The sequence below is a fragment of the Natrix helvetica genome (genome assembly GCF_964273705.1).
Source record: "Natrix helvetica genome assembly, chromosome: 4".
Taxonomy (NCBI): domain Eukaryota; kingdom Metazoa; phylum Chordata; class Lepidosauria; order Squamata; family Natricidae; genus Natrix; species Natrix helvetica.
The window spans coordinates 58,963,287-58,981,030 of NC_138550.1; the positions used below are offsets into that span (position 1 = coordinate 58,963,287).

Genomic DNA, 17,744 nt, shown 5'->3' on the forward strand with positions numbered 1-17,744 from the left:
AGGTCATACTCCTTGATTTAGATCTGCGTTGGTGCTGGGAGCAATCTGGTTCGCGCTAGAACCATCTCCGATTGTCTGCTCATCATTTTTTCTTCCGCTGATTCCTATTGGCTCTGCTTTGAAGGAACACATTCCTTCTTCCTCCACATTTGTAACCGGATGGTGAGTGGAGCAAGCCCTGCCTCGATTGAGTGCCTTGAACCAACACCAGCATAGCAGACCAGGCCCTTGCGGAGGCAGAGCAGCCAGGCCCATCCACCAGCAGGTCCTTTTCCAGACAAGCTGGCAGGGCAGCTAGGTAGGCCCTCAGGGGGACCAAGCCCTATAACGAGCAGGGGAAGAAGCAGGCCAAGGGACAAGTCAGAGAGGCTCTCCAGCGCAAAAAGGCATTGGAGAAGCAATTTGCCAGGGCCCATCGCCAGTCTGCAGCAGCTACCCAGGGGTCTCCCAGGTGAGCTTCGCCTGAGACCCCGCCAGGCCCAGCCATCCCATTTCGGATAGCGAATGCGAGGGTCAGTATTTGTCTCCTGACGTCTTGCTGGTCACTGCAGGTTCCTCTAGGCCATCCATGGCAGACCATGCTGACCTGCTTGATTGCCAGTTGGAGGCGGACAAGCAGCTGGTCCCTGTGGGGCCTCTAGCTCCCCAATAGCTCCCAGATCAGGCTACTACAAGACCCTGGTCTGCAGAGGATCGGGGACCCGACCTTTCAACTGAAATGCAAGAGCTCATTGCTAGGGCCATCTCCCAGGGCGTAGTAGCAGGCACGCAGCAGTGAGCCAAATGCCCATGCAAGTTCACTCCAGGCCGTCCCTCTTCTCAGGAGGCACTTCAGGGGCAAGGGCCTTCCTCTCCCCATTCCTTGCTGGATAGTGAGGATTCAGGTTGGGAACATCCTGCCTTGCCTGAGCCAGAGTTATCAGGGGATGAAGGGGCAGTTCCAGACAAGCCCGTCCTGCGGGTCTGTTTAAACATACTTCATTCAAGACTATCTTGAACAAGGCGAAGACCTCCACCCACATGGGTACCTCTGCCCCTGATCTGGCCACTCCCAATCCTTGGATTTCAGCGAGGGTCTCTTTGAAGAGCCGGTCCAGGCTCAAGAAATCATATCTGTCCCTAAACTATTTCTTGATGTGGTACAAAGACAATAGGTGCAGCCAGGGACACTGGAGATCCTCTCGTTCCGAACTTGATCGAACACAGGCACGAGCCCATTTAAGGACGTACCTTGTGGCATTGAGAGTGGCCAAACACCAATATTGTGCCACTCTCATTGCATCTGCAGAGAACCGCCCTGCCGCCCTGTTTCGGGTGTCCCGCTCCCTCTTGTTTCAGAGGCCGCGGGAGGCCCCTCTACAGGGCAGAGCAGAGGAATTTGGGAAATATCTGCAGGATAAAATCGCTCAAATCCGGAAGGATTGGGTCCCTGTTAGTGGTCCAATGGAGACGTTCGTGGCGAGTCTTGAGGAATCGACCTGGGAGGAGTTTGACTTGGTTGCCATCGAGGATTTGAACAGAATGCGTGGACGACTGCGACCCACCACATGTTTATTGGACCCGTGCCCCTCCTGGCTTGTACTGGCATCCTGGGAGGTTACACGCGACTGGCTCCTGGACCTAGTGAACGCTTCGCTGAGCGAGGGGTCTCTCCCGGCTGCCTTGAAAGAGGCGGTGGTGAGACCCTTGCTCAAGAAGCCTTCCCTGGATCCTTTGGAGCTGGCCAATTATCGTCCTGTCTCCAACCTTCCCTTTTCGGCGAAGGTTGTAGAGAGTGTGGTGGCCTACCAGTTTCCACGGCATCTGGAGGAAAATGATTATCTAGACCCGCGCCAGTCCGGCTTCCGCCCCGGTCACAGCACGGAGACGGCCTTGGTCGCGTTGGTGGATGATCTCTGGAGGGCCAGAGATAGAGGTTGTTCCTCTATCCTGGTCCTCTTAGACCTCTCGGCGGCTTTTGATACCATCGACCATGGTATCCTGCTGCGCCGGCTGGAGGGGTTGGGGGTCCGGGGCACCGTTTTGTGGTGGTTCGGCTCCTACCTTTCTGGCCGGACGCAGCGTGTGTTGGCAGGGGAGGAGAGGTCGACCCTACGCCCCCTTACTTGTGGGGTACCACAGGGGTCGGTCCTCTCGCCACTCCTGTTCAACACATATATGAAGCCGCTGGATGAGATCATCCGTGGTTTCGGGGTGGGATACCATCTGTACGCTGATGATACTCAGCTGTACTTTTCCACCCCGAACCACCCCAACGAGGCCATCAAAGTGATGTCCCGATGTGTGGAAGCCGTACGGATCTGGATGGATGACAACCGACTCAAACTCAACCCCTCCAAGACGGAGTGGCTGTGGGTACCGACTCCCCGGTTCAGCCAATTAATTCCATCATTGGCCATCGGGGGCATTCAACTTGCCCCCGTGGAGCGGGCGCGCAATTTGGGCGTCCTCCTGGATGCCCGGCTGTCCATGGATGACCATGTGACAGCCGTGGCAAGGGGGGCATTCCACCAGGTTCGCCTGGTGCGCCAATTGCGCCCCCTACTGGACCGGGACGCCTTACGCACAGTCACTCATGCGCTGGTGACGTCTCGCTTGGACTACTGTAACGCTCTCTACATGGGGCTTCCCTTGAAATGCACCCGGAGGCTACAGTTGGTCCAGAACGCAGCCGCTCGGGTAATTATGGGGAGTACTAGGTACTCCCATGTGACACCGTTCCTGCGCGAGCTGCACTGGCTTCCTGTGGTCTATCGGGTGCGTTTCAAGGTTTTGATAACAATCTTTAAAGCGCTCCATGGCTCAGGACCTAGTTACTTGCGGGATCGTATTCTGCCCCATACATCCCTGCGACCAATCCGCTCGCACAGAGAGGGCCTCCTCCAGGTGCCGTCCACCAGACAGTGTCGAGGGGCGGCGCCTAGGAGTAGAGCCTTCTCTGTGGCGGGCCCAGCCCTGTGGAATGACCTCCCTCCGGATATTAGGAATACCTCTGACCTCCGCTCCTTTCGTATAAAGCTCAAGATCCACCTATTCCAAGTAGCTGGCCTGGCTCAACTTTGATCTAACTATATCGCTCCTGACGGGTTTTTATTTGGGTATTTTAATTGTATTCAATTATTTAGGGGTTTCTAAACATTGTATTTTATTGTTTTTATTCATTAGCCGACCTCCTCCTTGTACATGTCTTGGTATATGTTTTTGTAATATGTATGTCTTGTCTATATATTTATTTCATATGTTTTATTGTACGCCGCCCCGAGTCCTTCGGGAGAGGGTGCGGCTAAGAAATAAATATTTATTATTATTATTTATTATGGTCGCACCTAGCGGCAGTGACAGGAGATTGTACACGGTAGATTCGAGTTTGGAGGAGATACTGAAATTGCCCCCTGTAGATGCGCCAGTTGCAGCACTCACCTCCTCCTCAGTCCTGCCCCTTGACCTTCTAGAGGGGCTGAAGGTGGAGGACAAGAGAAAACCTGCCACAAAACCCATCAGGCGGTGGCTTGGGTGATAAAGACGTCCACCTCTGTGTCCTTCCTTTCTAGAGCCTCTCTCCTTTGGCTTAGACAACTCCTGTCTAAACTTCCAGCCGGGGAGAGTAGATTGAGACAGGATGTGAATAAGATCAGAGCGGTGGCCGAGTACACATCAGATGCCACTCTTAATGCTGCAAAATTTGCATCTAGGGCCTTAGCTTCCAACGTTACTACGTGATGCCTCTTGTGGCTTTGTCATTGTAACGCTGACATGAAGTCTAAGTGGAAATTGGCCTCGGTTCCTTCAAGGGAGGCAAACCTTTTGGGGAGGCCCTGGACCCAGTCCTTATCGAAAATAAGGATAAGCGGAAGGTCATGCCCTCAGTGACCAAGAGGGCTGAACGTAAAGCACCCAATTACTTCAGGAAGCAGTCCTTTTGTGCTCCAGAGTCAAAGCCGAGCATAACCTCCTACCAGCGCCCCTATGCTCAGGCAACTGACCGGTCCCAGGACCATCAGTCATTTTGTGATAGGGGTTGACAACAGTCCTTCTCCAAGCGTCCTTTTCGCGGGGGGGTCTGGCTCCAGGCCCTTCCATTGCTATAAGTGACCACCACCTGATGGCTCCCATCGGAGGGCGTCTGCAGCTGTTTCACGCCCAATGGGAGCTGATCACGTCAGACCAGTGGGTTCTGCAAACAATCTATATATTTCTGACCCTGGAGTTCATCTCCTCTCCTCCACACCATTTCATTTGTAGCTCCACCCCCTCCTGCCCGATCAAGAAGGCCCTCATGGAGCAGGAGATCCTTCAAGAAGGGTCAGGATTTTATTCCATCCTCTTCCTGGTCCCCAAAAGCTTGGGGTGGTAGTGGTGGAGAGCAATATTAGATTTAAAAAGCTCAATTATCATCTTGCATACAAACACTTCAAGATGCAATCTCTCCAGTCAATTTTGGGCTGCATCAGGCCTGGAGATCTGCTAACATCCATAAATCTCAAAGAAGCATATCTCCACATCCCAAGCCGTAAGACTCACTGAGGTTCCTGAGATTCTTTTACGCAGGCCGCCATTGCCAATGGCCCTGCCATTCTGCTTGTCATCAGGCCCAGGAGCTTCACCAAGATTTTGGCAGCGGTAGCAACTTTCCAGATCACGTCCAGTGCGGTTCCAATGCTACCTGGACTACATACTCACATAGTCGTCATCCCACCTGCAAGCGGCTCAAGATCTCCAGATCACGATGAGAACCCTTCAAGACCACGGGTTCTCCATCAATCCGGAGAAAAGTCACCTGACTCCCACCACCAGGTTGCTACATCTCGGAGCCATGATCCACACTGTAGACTGCCAAGTTTTCCCATTTCCAGAGCGGATCACCAGCATTAGGGTCTTGGTGTACCAAGTTCGCGAATCATGGCAAGTTCCCATCACACTGCTGTCTCAACTCCTCGGCAAAATGATATCCTGCCTTTCCATTGTGCCGTGGTCCAGACTACACTCACATCAGCCACAGTGTACCTTTTGCTTCATCAGAAAGCCAGTGCCAGCAACTCGTCAGTCCTGATCCCAGTTCCCCAGAAGGTTTGATGGTGGCAATTTCCTGCTCTGTCGAAGGGCAGTCTCTTCAGAGAACCAGATTGCCTGACCATCACAACAGACACCAGACTATTTGGCTGGGGCACCCACCTGCACAACTAAATAGTGCAGGGTAGATGATCCACCACCAACCTAAAGCACAACATCAACTGGCTGGAGTTGAAAGCAACAAGACTTGCCCTCCTTCACTTCCAGACAGACAGACAGGGCCACCACGTGATGGTTCTCACGGACAACGTAGCGACGAAGGCGCATATCAACCACCAAGGGGACACCCATCCAGGTCCCTGATGGTGGAATCGGAGTCTCTGGGAAGGTGGGTGGAAAGACACCTGTGTTCTCTTCGAGCAGAGCACATCTCCAGGGTGAACAACGTTCAAGTGGACTGGCTGAGCAGTGCCACCATCAATCATTCGGAGTGGCACCTTCACCCGGACTTCTTTTACCAACTGTCACAGAGGCTCGGCTGACCGCTAGTCGATCTATTTGCCACCCCGGAGAACACATACCTTCCCAGGTTCTTCTCTAGACTCCGCTCCCCTCGAACGGAAAGGGCCAACGCCCTCCATTGTTACTGGCCACCTGGTCTCCTGTATGCATTCCCACCGTTGCCTCTCATTCCCAGAGTAATTTGGAAGCTCCTGACGGAGAATGCGAACATTCTCCTGGTGGCTCCCTTCTGCCAATCTCGTCAACCTATCCATTGTCCTGTCCTGGTGAATTCCCCAGAACAAGGTCTCTCTCAGCCAGGGGGCCTTCTCCATCCGGAGCTGCAATGGCTCCAATTGGCTGTTTGGCACTTGAAACGGACCTTCTAAAGAGGAGCAGGCTCTCCATCAAAGTCATCCAGACCATACGGGCTTCCACAGCCAGGATCTACAATTCCACCTGGTTGGCCTTCTTCAAGTGGTGCACAAAGAATCAGATTGAGTCAGTTTTCACTTCTATTCTACAGATCTTGGACTATTTTCTGGAAGGCTTGGATTGGTGCCCAACACGCTCCAGTGCCAGGTGGCGGCGTTATCCACAATCCTGGCTCCCAACGAACACTTATCGCTTGGACATCACCCCAGAGTCTGAAGTTTCCTTAGGGGTGCCGCCAAGCAGAGAAAGGAGGTTGAGAAGATAGAAGGAATTAGGTTGTTGCAAAATAAGATGGAGGCACGGGGTGGCAAAAAAGTGATCCAAACTGTATTTTTATATATGTGTCTGTCTGTCTGTCTGTCTGTCTGTCTATCTGTATGTATGTATGTATGTATGTATGTATGTATGTATGTATGTAAAAATGAATATAGAGAATAACGATGAATAGATAAATGTTAAATAGCAATTATAAGAATGTATACCTATGAATGAATTTGAAAGAGAAAAAATAAAAAACTTTTTGCAGAAAAAAAAAGATACCCAACCTGGGAGTTGGAGGTTATTCTCAGAGCGTCGTCGACCATCCCTTTGAACCTTTGCAATCATTCATCATGAACCACTATTGTACTGCTTGTCGGGTCCATGCCATCATTGAAAAAACTGGATTAATACAGCACCAGAGGCATGGCTAAAGATTTCCAATTCAGTCCTGGGCAGATAGGCAGTTTAAATCTCAAATCTTATTAGAAGTCACAATACTGCATTATTGCAGATAGTTCTAAAGAGTTTACAAACTTTTCCTTACTGCAGTATGTAATTATTGCTTTAAAGTCAAAAGTAAATATCATAGCTCGATGAGTCCATGGGAACTGTCAAATGAACCTCACTGCCCATGTAATGGCACTAAATATTTTTTAAAAATATGTATCTGTTGCAATATATGAAAATATCATCAAAATATGGAACATAATAAAATGAGTTCCTGGCACTGCCTTCATTCCCTGTGTTTATTGTGAAGGTTTAAGCTGTTTCTAATGGATGAAAATACTCCGCTCCTTGTTCATCTAAAATGAGATGTTCTTCAAATAAACGCTACTTATAAAGCGGTTTGCTTGAGTTCCTTCATAGATAATTAAATGAAGGTGAAATAATCATGTGATAGATTATGTGATAGAAAACAGGATATTCGAGAGCAGCATTTTATTGTTTTATGAATGCTGAACTAATACCCATCTATGTAATAATGTTGATATTCCTGGGGATATTCATAACATGAAAAATGATTTGGTATTGCTGGAAAATTGATCAAAAATGTGAAAACTGCACTTTATTGTTTCTAAATGTATGCTCATGCACTTGGAAGACTCCTCTGGCAGGGTACAGTATTGGGGGTACAGTGATAGAACAACAGAAGAAAAGAATTTAAGTGCGCTCATAGCAGGTGACTACAAAATGAGCAAAAAGTGTAACCAGACAGCTGTGAAGGAAAACAAAATTTTAGGATGCTTCATCAGAGAGATCACTAGCAAGAAAAAGGAGGTTATAATCCCTCTGCATAGGGTATTAGTCAGAGGCCATTTGGAATACTGTGGCCAGTTCTAGATACCTAGAAACTTTAAAGGGCAAACTCAATGGACCATTAGGTCTTTTACTGCCATCAGTTTTCTGTTTCTACAAAGAAATTGTGATTTGATTCACTGAAATCTTTTGGTAAATAATATTTATTACCTTTCTGGTGGTCCTAATATAACAGAATTAATGGTGCTTTCTTTATGAGTGTTCTGTTTGTCCCTTTTGTGAGTCTCTGTTTTAGCTAAGCTGTTAATTCAGCAGTAATTGGACACACTTTTTGGAGTTTTTGATGTACACTGTCAAACTTCCCCAAGGAGACGTTAGATAGATAGATAGATAGATAGATAGATAGATAGATAGATAGATAGATAGATAGATGATAGACAGACAGACAGACAGGCAGACAGGCAGACAGGCAGACAGACAGATGATTGATAGATAGATAGATGATAGATAGATATGGACGGACGGATGGATGATAGGTCTTTCTGAGCTCTTACATGCACAGTATTGTGTCTTTAAATGTTTATATGTGATAAAAAATAGGGTTAGGGTTAGGCGATTAGACACACTAAAACAGATCTTGTGCAGTTGATTCAGTAATATCCAAATTATGCTATGCAAGCAATGATTCCTTTGCCACACCCCTTATTATCAACTCATTATTCTCCAGATAGCCTTTTGGCTGGCATTCCTCAGAAGGTAAAATTTACAGTGACTACTGGCCACTATACTATGAAGAGTGGAGATGCACTACAACTAAGTAATGCTGATGCCATGCCTGTCTTGTACCATCCTGAAAGCAAAGCTGTGATTTATTCAAACACCCAAGGTATTTAGTTTTAGTTTTATTGTTGCACTCAAGGTATTCAGTTTTGTTGCATTTTAATACTATGATAAAAGAGATTCCACATTATAAACATTCAGTGGAATTGTAGATGTGAACACATGACATAACATAATTATGATTTGGCACTCTGTGACGAAGATGGAAAGTTTCCAAATTTGATACATAAATTTATAAAAATAAATAGAATCAAATCTATTTCTGAAGTTTTACTTCTCCTTTCTCCCTCGCTGTTTAAAACACAGGGAAATAGCATTAAAAGCAACATTAAACCTTAGAACTCATCCACACATCTATTGCTTAATTAATGAGGATGTGTTTTCACAATGAATTCTCCATCTTGGTGCCAACATGTCTCTGAAGTAGATTTGGTGACTTAGCAGGCAACTAGAGTTTTTCACAGGAAAACATAACAAGCCTCCTCAGTTTAACTTGAAAGACAACTTCTGCAAGGCATAAGAACATGCATAGAATACACAACCATAAAAAGTTTAAGAAATAATTTTGTATTAATATAATAATTTTGTGTACATACACATGCATATATACATTATGCATGTATGTATCTAAAATATATATTAATACAAAACTGATTTATACCAAATCACAATAATTTATACCAAATCATAGCAACCAAGCAACTGTTATTAAAACATTTGGATTATGTATCTTCAAAATAATACAACACACATACAGCCTATCCTACATACATAACCTTAATTTTATCATAACAATAATTTAGAAGAACTTTGCTCAGCTATTTTTCTGACTAACAAGGAATTTAAATCCTATTTTATTTTGAGTACTTAACTCCCACTCCAGCCCATCCAATCTAAAGCAATAGAATTTGGGACATGGCTGATCACTAATGTGATGCTGGCTAGGTTGGGAAACACTTATCTCCTTCTGTCTCCTTTCCCCCTGGAAACAGCTGCAATGCTCAGAACAAATAAAATTGTGAAACACATGGTTTACTTCATGCTTGGAGCATTCAAAACAGTTACTTGGAGATCAAAACAGAGTTTGCTTATATGTTACAAGCTGAATAATTTGTTAATTCAGATATAAATTATAGTCCCTAATTTATATTTCATACAATTGTAGAAAAGGTATCAGAAGCATCATTAGCTGTTCAGTCATCTGAAAAAATCACAAGTATCAGTTTACCAGTGATTCCTGCATATCATGTGATTACCTTTGAACTTGAAGTTTTATACTCGCCATCAGTCCCAATATGTATGATGGAAAATGAGAATCTATCAAGTAAAGAGTGTAGGAAAAAAGGCAAAGAGAAAGAAATGTCTTGCAATAGCATGACTACAATTGACCAAAAGGTAAGAAATTATGAATAAAGGTTAATATTTAAATTAACTAAAAAATTCAGATGTCAATATCGTATTTCAAACTGGCAAATACTTCTATATTAATAGTCTGTGGTACTGCTTTTTTTTTTGATCCCTGGAGATCTTTTGCTCATCTTACAATGTTTCTGTATTGTTTTGCATTGTTTTGCTATTCCAACTAGCTTGCTTTAAACAGTTGTTTTGTGCATTTGATACAGAGATGAAAGAATTGCAAGACAATCAATCTGTAATAAATAAATCCAAGGTTATGGATTGGATTGGATGTGCCATGCTATACTATGCTGTGCTCTTCACTTATTCTTCCATGCCCAAAATTGAAAAATGTAACAACTATTTGTATTTAAATGGAAATTTTAAGTAATATATCAGATGATTTTATTATATATTTCATATAGGTAACCATTGATTGTCCATGGTCAATTTACTCCACTATTATTTCACTTACCTTCAGTGTACCTTTTAAAGCCAAACATTCGTTATTATCAGCAGGCATAAGGTAACTTATTCAAAATTCTCATTTTCTATTCCATCATAAAAGCTTTTCTTATCAAAACTATGATTTAGGTAGTTTGAATGAGCAGGAAGGTTTGAAAATATTTTTTAATCCCAAGGCTACATTTGGGTCCTTTTATGTTTTAAGCTGCAACCCCAAACCTACAACCTTCCTTGGGAGAAAGCTGTGTTAAATTCCGTTTGACTCTTCTAAGTAGATATGAATAGAATTGTACTGTCAATTGGGTGGTGGGATTTTTTTATCATTCAAATGAGACCTTTGCTTAAAACATCATTTAAATTTAGGGTTAGGGTATAATCTAATGTAAATTAGCATGTTTTTCTCATTTTTTTAAACTATTGTTTTCATTTGGTTAATTCTGCTGCAAGGATATACATGTATGCATGCACACAAAGTTAAATTGTATATAGCAATAACTCTTTATAATAGTTTCTTATTTTCAATTTAGTTTATTTTTTTCTTATTTTAGGAAATATATACAAATATGTGTGCAGAACATGTCAGAAATCTGTTTTCAATTCTATGACAATAATCTCAAAAGTTCTGACATTTACAAAGATTTAACTCTTCAACCTCTAAATCCTAAAACTGAACAGGTAATTGTTTTACATGTATTTCTTGCAATAACAAAAAAACATAGATTTGCACTACAACTCAATTTCACTAATTTTGTTACGCATCTTAAAAGTTATAAATATCTTCATATGTGTGGTTTCAAAAAATCAAGTATTTATTTTCAAAATGATTATGAAAGCTATCATTTTATTGTAATGCCTGAAAAGTATTTGGGAAGAACAAATGGAACCTCAAGAGTCTCTTGTCTCATCTAAAGCATCTTTATGGGGAGAATATTAGTTTCAGTTTAGCTGCTGTTTTTTCAATAATTTTACTGTAAATGCTATTGCAATTATTTGAGAGGCAGTTGAAAAGCAGCTATAAAGATAAGGTTTTGAGAAAATATTAATGTCAGGTTCTTTTATTTGACTGGTAATTGTTGAAAATCTGTTTCTCATAATTTGAATTGCAGTTTTCTGTTAGAATACATTTATTTTCAGTCCATTGAACTTCTTAAACATGTAAGACAAAATGAAATTAAAAGGCTAATGCTAATTGCATTTTTTCAACAAATAAAGAACAAAATTATCTGCCCTAGAGACTGTGAAAGATTGGCATACATAATTTATACTAAAAATTTTGTAAACATTTGCATTAATTCCTAATTTGCAAAAAAGAATAGATCCATACATAGAAATAGAAATGGCCAGCCAACTTCAGAAAAAGTAAAGAAACATGAGTTTAGATAGCTAATAATAGAAAGAGACTGAAAGTTTAAGAAGATACCGTGTTTCCCCAAAAATACAACAGGGTCTTATTTTCTTTTTACCTACAAAATATGGCTTGGGCTTTATTATGGGGGGAGTGTTTATTGTTTTGGGGTTGCCGGGAGGCTGCTCTCTATCGAGTGGGCTCCCAAAGAGCCGGACACAGCCTCCTGGGCTGTGTTGCGCTGTCTCAGCAGCGCAACACAACAGCTATAAAGTGACCACGCTCACGAGCAGCCACCCAGCAAACCCCCTTTGCAGCCGGGCACAGCACCATTCACTGACCTAGGGGTATCGCCAAGCCGCGTGAGCGCCTGTTCACCACTGCCCGCCTCCCGCGGCTTGGCGCCTTCCAAATGCCAGTGAATGGCACTCTGCATGGCTGGAGAGGGGGGTTGCACGAGCGTCTGTTCCACTCTCGCTCTCCCACCTCCCAATGCATGGCCCAGCTCTCATTACGGAGCCAGGGCACCGCCACTGCCATCCCAGCCTGGCTTTTTCCCCGGTTTTCAGCCCGAGTCTTTTGGCAGTGGCTGCTCTGGGCGTACGCTCTACAGTTGTACGCTCTGCAGGCAGCTGGCCCACAACCATAGAGCGTGTGCCCAGAGTAGCCACTGCCGAAAGACTCGGGTTGGAAGCCACGGAAAAAGCCAGGCTGGGATGGCGGCGGAGGTGCCCTGGCTCCGTAATGAGAGCTGGGCCATGCATTGGGAAGTGAGCGAGCAAGAGTGAAACAACCGTTCGCACAACCCCCCTCTCCAGCCGTGCAGAGCGCCATTCACTGGCATTTGGAAGGCGCCCAAGCCGCAGGAGCCGGGCGGCAGCGAACAGATGCTCACGTGGCTTGGTGATACCCCTAGGTCAGTGAATGGCACTGTGCCCGGCTGCAAAGGGGGTTTTCCGGGTGGCTGCTCGTGAGCGGGGTCGCTTCATGGCTGTTGTGTTGCGCTGCTGCGACAGCGCAACACAGCCATTTGCCCATGAGGCTGTGCCCAGCTCTTTGAGAGCCCGCTCGCAAGAGAGAAGCCACCCGGCAACCCTCCTCTTCAGCTGGGCACAGTGCTGCTCACTAACCTAGCGGTATCCCGAAGGCACCAAGCAACACGGTCACCTTTGCCTCCCCCCAGGTTCCCACAGCTTGGCACCTTCGGGATACTTCTAGGTTGGTGAGCGACGCTCTGCCTGGATGGAGGTGGGAGGTTTTCCAGGGGTCTTATATGCGGGGGTGGGGTTATATTTTTGCCCACCAGAAAAATGTGGCATGGCTGTATTATGAGGACATGTCGTATTTTCGGGGAAACACGGTAGTTTGCTGTTGCTTCATTAGCTACAGCACGGCTATTGTGTAGATTGTGTTGGAATATAGAATATATCAATAGTTAAGGATCATGCAAAGCATTTGATTATATTTCTGCAGAATATTTATATTAAAAAAGAAGTTATTGTAGTAATTGGGAAAGTTTGTGCCTGTTGGTTCTGAGGAAGTGGATAGGGTACTTAAGCTATAACTATGGCCATCTGTGCACTAGATCTATATCTCGCTTGGTTAAGGCCTTCCATGAAATTTATGTAATTGGATTCAGTTGATGGTGTTTTCATATCATCTCTCTAGCTCTTAGAGAGGTAGTGCCCATCTTCTTAAGAAACCATTGCTGGGTTGCAGTAGTGTTGGGCAGTAGGCAAGGTTGTTGAGAAAGTGCTCTGGAGGAAGCAGATTATCTGCTTTCAGTTGGGTTTCAGACCTGGATATAGTACTGAGATGGCGTTGATTTTGTTGATGATGGTTGGCTGGACAAGATAGAAGTAATGCAATTAGTCCAACCCTCCTTGACCTTTCAGTGGCTTTCCGTACCATCAATCATGACATTCTTTTGGATTGTTTGGCAGAGGGCAGGGTTAGGAAGTGGGAGGCAGCACAGTATTGTAATGGTTCTGTTTCCGCTTCTTGGGTCAGCTTCAATTAGTGCTGTTGAGAGGGAGAAGTCTTGTCCTAGACAAGAGGTCTCTCAGTGTTCTAATCTTTCCCCGCTCTTATTTAACATCTATATGAAACTACCAGGTGAGGTAATCTACTGTCAGTATACATCTCTTCCCTAACTGACCAACATTAACTGTTTCTAAGGTAAGCCATTGGTTCTGAAATTATATAAATGAACTCATAATTGCTTTTATTTATTTAGAAAATATTTCAGTTTTACCCATTGCTATCCAACACAGTTCTAATGTAATATTAATTAAAAATTCTTTCTCAGCACATCTACAGTAAGCAAGCAATATTTTTTGTCTGGGAACTGAAGTGGACAAAAGAGCTTCCCCCATCATTGCAGTGCATATTTTCAATGAACTTTTGTTCTGCATTATCGGAGGATCACTCCTTTTCTATGAAGCCGTACACTTATGAATTCCAGCTGGAAAACTTTTTTGTAAGTTGTTAATATCTTGTTATAAGAGCACTAGGATGCAATAAGTAATGACAAATTGCATTAAAATTGATGTAGGAGATGCTATTTTTCCACTGCAGTACTTGACATGTATTGGTTTATATTTTATACTTGCCCTGTTTCTGTCTTTGTATGGCAAGCTGCTTTTTAAAACTGCAGGATGAAGAAGGACATATATTTACCGTATTTTTCAGAGTATAGGACGCACCTTTTTTCTTCTAAAAAGAGGCTGAAATTCTGGGTGTGTCTTATACACCGAATACAGCATGTTTTGCCTCCTGAAGCCCCGCCCTGTTCACCAAAATGGCCATGCATACCCTTATGGAGGCTTTCAGAGATCTCCTGGGGGCTGGGGAGGGCAGAAGTGAGTGAAAAACGGATTGTTTTTGCCTCCCCAACCCCCAGCAGCACTCTATGAGCCTCCATAAGGCTATGCATGCAACCTTTTGACAAAAAAGGGCCGTTTTTTGCTCGTTTTTGACCCCCTCCCCCAGGAGCACACTGCAAGCCCTCCCCCAAGGCTATTCATGCCTTTTTTTTTTTAGAAAAAAAAATGAGCCTGTTTTCGTGAAAAACAGACCGTTTTGGGGAGGTGTGCAGAGTGGAAAAACTTTTTCCCCCCCTTTCGGGAAGTTGTTTAGTTAGTGTGGTTGATGAGAATTACATTGGTCAATGCTGTGCCAGCAGAAACAAAGTTTTAGGTGCTACAGATTGTCAGCAATTTCCTTCTCCAGCAGATGGATAAATACACCTGGAAACATCTACCTACCTACCTACTCTCTCTCTCCCTACCTACCTACTCTATTCATCTCTCTCTCTCTCTCTCTCTCTCTCTCTCTCTCTCTCTCTCTCTCTCTCTCTCCCTCTATCTACCTACAGTATATACCTACCTACCCTCTCTCTCTTTCCCCCTACCTATCTTCTGTATTTCTCTCTATCTCTCTCTATTTCTCTCTCTCTCTCTCCCTACCTACCTACTGTGTGTGTGTGTGTGTGTGTGTGTGTGTGTGTGTATGCATTTGTGTTACAACCCCTGGTATGCCCAAATATGGGAGGGAGCTCACTACTCCCCCTTTCTGTCCTTCGGTTTACTACAGAAGACCATCCAGGCAGAAAACCATATTTTTATTTTTAATGTTGCCTTTGCTATGTTTGTGTTGTATTTGTGCTGATAAATAAATAAAGGGAGACTAGTATAGATCTATTTCAAGCTATTTAGCTCTCATCAGCTAGCCATACCCTTACTGGGATTTGAACCTGGGCTGTATTACATATTAGGCAGATGTATTAGCCACTAAGCCACAGGCTCTCCTCCTTACCAGCTGATATTTGGGCATACCAGAGGTTGTAACACAAATACATACCTATTTCCCTGGCTCAGCTGATAAGGAGGACAGCCTGTGGCTTAGTGGCTAATACATCTGCCTAATATGTAATTCAGCCCAGGTTCAAATCCCAGTAAGGGTATGGCTAGCTGATGAGAGCTAAACAGCTTGAAATAGATCTATACTAGTCTCCCTTTATTTATTTATCAGCACAAATACAACACACACACACACACACACATATGTATATCCCCTACTTATCTACTGTATTTTTCTCTCTCTTTCTCTCTCTGTTTTTCTTTCTATCCCTCTACCTACCAATCTACCTACTCTCTCTCTCTCCCTACCTACCTATCTACTGTATTTCTCTCTCTCTCTTTATCCCTTTATCTACCTACCTACCTAACTACTCTCTCTCTCTCCCTACCTACCTACTGTATTTCTCTCTCTTTCTCTCCCTCTCTATCCCTCTATCTACCTACCTACTTTTTTTAAAAAAATGCCTCTTCAAAACCTGGGTTTTATATTCTGGTGCATCTTATACTCCAAAAAATACGGTATTCTAGTACAGTATCACTATTGAACTTTCTGCTGATTTTGCAAACTTGTATAAGTTTGCAACAATAAAGCATTTTATATAACCATTGTTCAAAGTATCATCTGTACTAGTGCAATCACCATTAAGGTTTTGCATTTGGGGTACCAAAGATGAGTTATGTACAAAGCAGTGACTAGCAAAATGTTTGATGTTATTGCAACAGTAATTTTTATAAATGTCAGATTTAAACATAAGAAATTGACTTGTATGGGATTCCCCCCGCCCCATGCTGTGTTTGTAAAAACTCAGAGGTTAGGATCTTCTATCCAATCAGAAATTGGATTATCTCTTATCAATTTGAATAGTATGAAAAAGTTATCTTTTGTGTGTTGACCATAAATATTATTGTACTCCTGCCAGACATTGTATAATGTGAAAGCTGAGATTTCCCCCCCATTGGGGGCAGAATATTGTAAAACAGGCTCGCTCTGTTCATTGGAAGTGTCAATTACCCGTCTTTTAGACCTCCTGGATGTGGATAAAGATGAAGCATTAACAGAAATGGATGGATACTGTACAACCAAACTGATGTATGAAGGTTAGTAAATATTTATTACTCAAGATTTAGTTTGGTTACTTATTGGTTGATAACTTACTGAATCAAAATGTTAGCATCAATTGTCAAAACAAGCATTTTTCTTTTGGTATCTCAGGATATTATATATTTATTAGATTTATATCCTACTTTTTGTACAAGAACTAGAGACAGTGTACATAGGACTCAGTCCTTCTATTTGTCCCATCAATAGTAACCTGTGAGGTGGCACTGAACTGAATTGAGAAAGAGCAAAGTTGTCCCATTAGTTTTCAAAGTTGAGGAAGGACTAGAACCTGGGTCTTACAATCTAACTCAGCACCTTAATTGTTACATCAGATTGTTGTCACTGTAAACAGAACAGTGAAAATGTTTAGAGAAGAATCTTATAAATGTAATCAAATTCCTTAAAAAGTACTAGTAGAATCATAATCCTAAACTTTTTAACAGAATTGTTTTTCCAGAGATGATATTTACATGGTAGAAATATATGTTTTACTGCTACTTTAACAGGCAGGATGCTTAAAAATTCAATCTTGTAAATACGTTACACTTCCAAGATTGTTTCTTTTATAAGCATGTCAAATCTGTACATTTAAGCACCAGGTGATATCAATCTACAAAACGTTGCTTCACAGGATGTTATCTCCAGTGTTCCAGTCTCTCCAGTGATACCATATCAGTTGAAGTAATAGTTGATTTTGAATAACATTTTCTCTTTATTTTAGTTGTCGATGACAGTAGTAACTGGGCAGTCTGTGGAAAGAGCTCAGGGGTAATATCTATGCCAGTAGCAGTTCAAGCAACCCATAAAGTGCATATGGAAGTAATGCCCCTCTTTGCTGGATACCTCCCTTTTCCTGATGTTAAACTATTTAAATATCTCCCTCATCATTCTGCTCACTTTATGCAACTTGATGCTGGTAAGAATGTGTATATTTAAAAGTTATGTGAGAAACTGCTAACATAAAATTATAGAATGTCCTTTCTCTATAGAATTTTACTTCATAGCATTACTCTATCAAAATTCTTCATGGCTAAAGACATGTATTTTTGGGTTAATATATTTTTATGTGGATGTTCCCATTCTCTGAAAAATGCTAAATTTAATTTGAACAAAAATATTAACTGAGCAAAACAATGCATTATAGGGCAACAATGTTTGAATCAAGGTACTTCTAATAAGCTAACTTACAGAATGTGTTTAAAATATGAGACATATGACTCCCATGGAATTGAAAATTGGCAAATTTTATAAATCATTTTATGACACAAAATTA

The 17,744-nt window shown here is 43.0% G+C and overlaps 1 protein-coding gene across 1 annotated transcript in view; it reads left to right on the top strand.

Moving 5' to 3' along the window:
• TRAPPC10 (trafficking protein particle complex subunit 10) overlaps positions 1-17,744 on the top strand; it is a 69,327-nt gene that overhangs the window by 47,801 nt on the left and 3,782 nt on the right. The window contains exons 16-22 of the mRNA XM_081950890.1: positions 8,192-8,350; positions 9,470-9,699; positions 10,125-10,225; positions 10,713-10,839; positions 13,818-13,988; positions 16,290-16,467; positions 17,193-17,387. Coding sequence (XP_081807016.1) covers positions 8,192-8,350; positions 9,470-9,699; positions 10,125-10,225; positions 10,713-10,839; positions 13,818-13,988; positions 16,290-16,467; positions 17,193-17,387 — 1,161 coding nt within the window. The remainder of the gene's footprint in view (positions 1-8,191; positions 8,351-9,469; positions 9,700-10,124; positions 10,226-10,712; positions 10,840-13,817; positions 13,989-16,289; positions 16,468-17,192; positions 17,388-17,744) is intronic.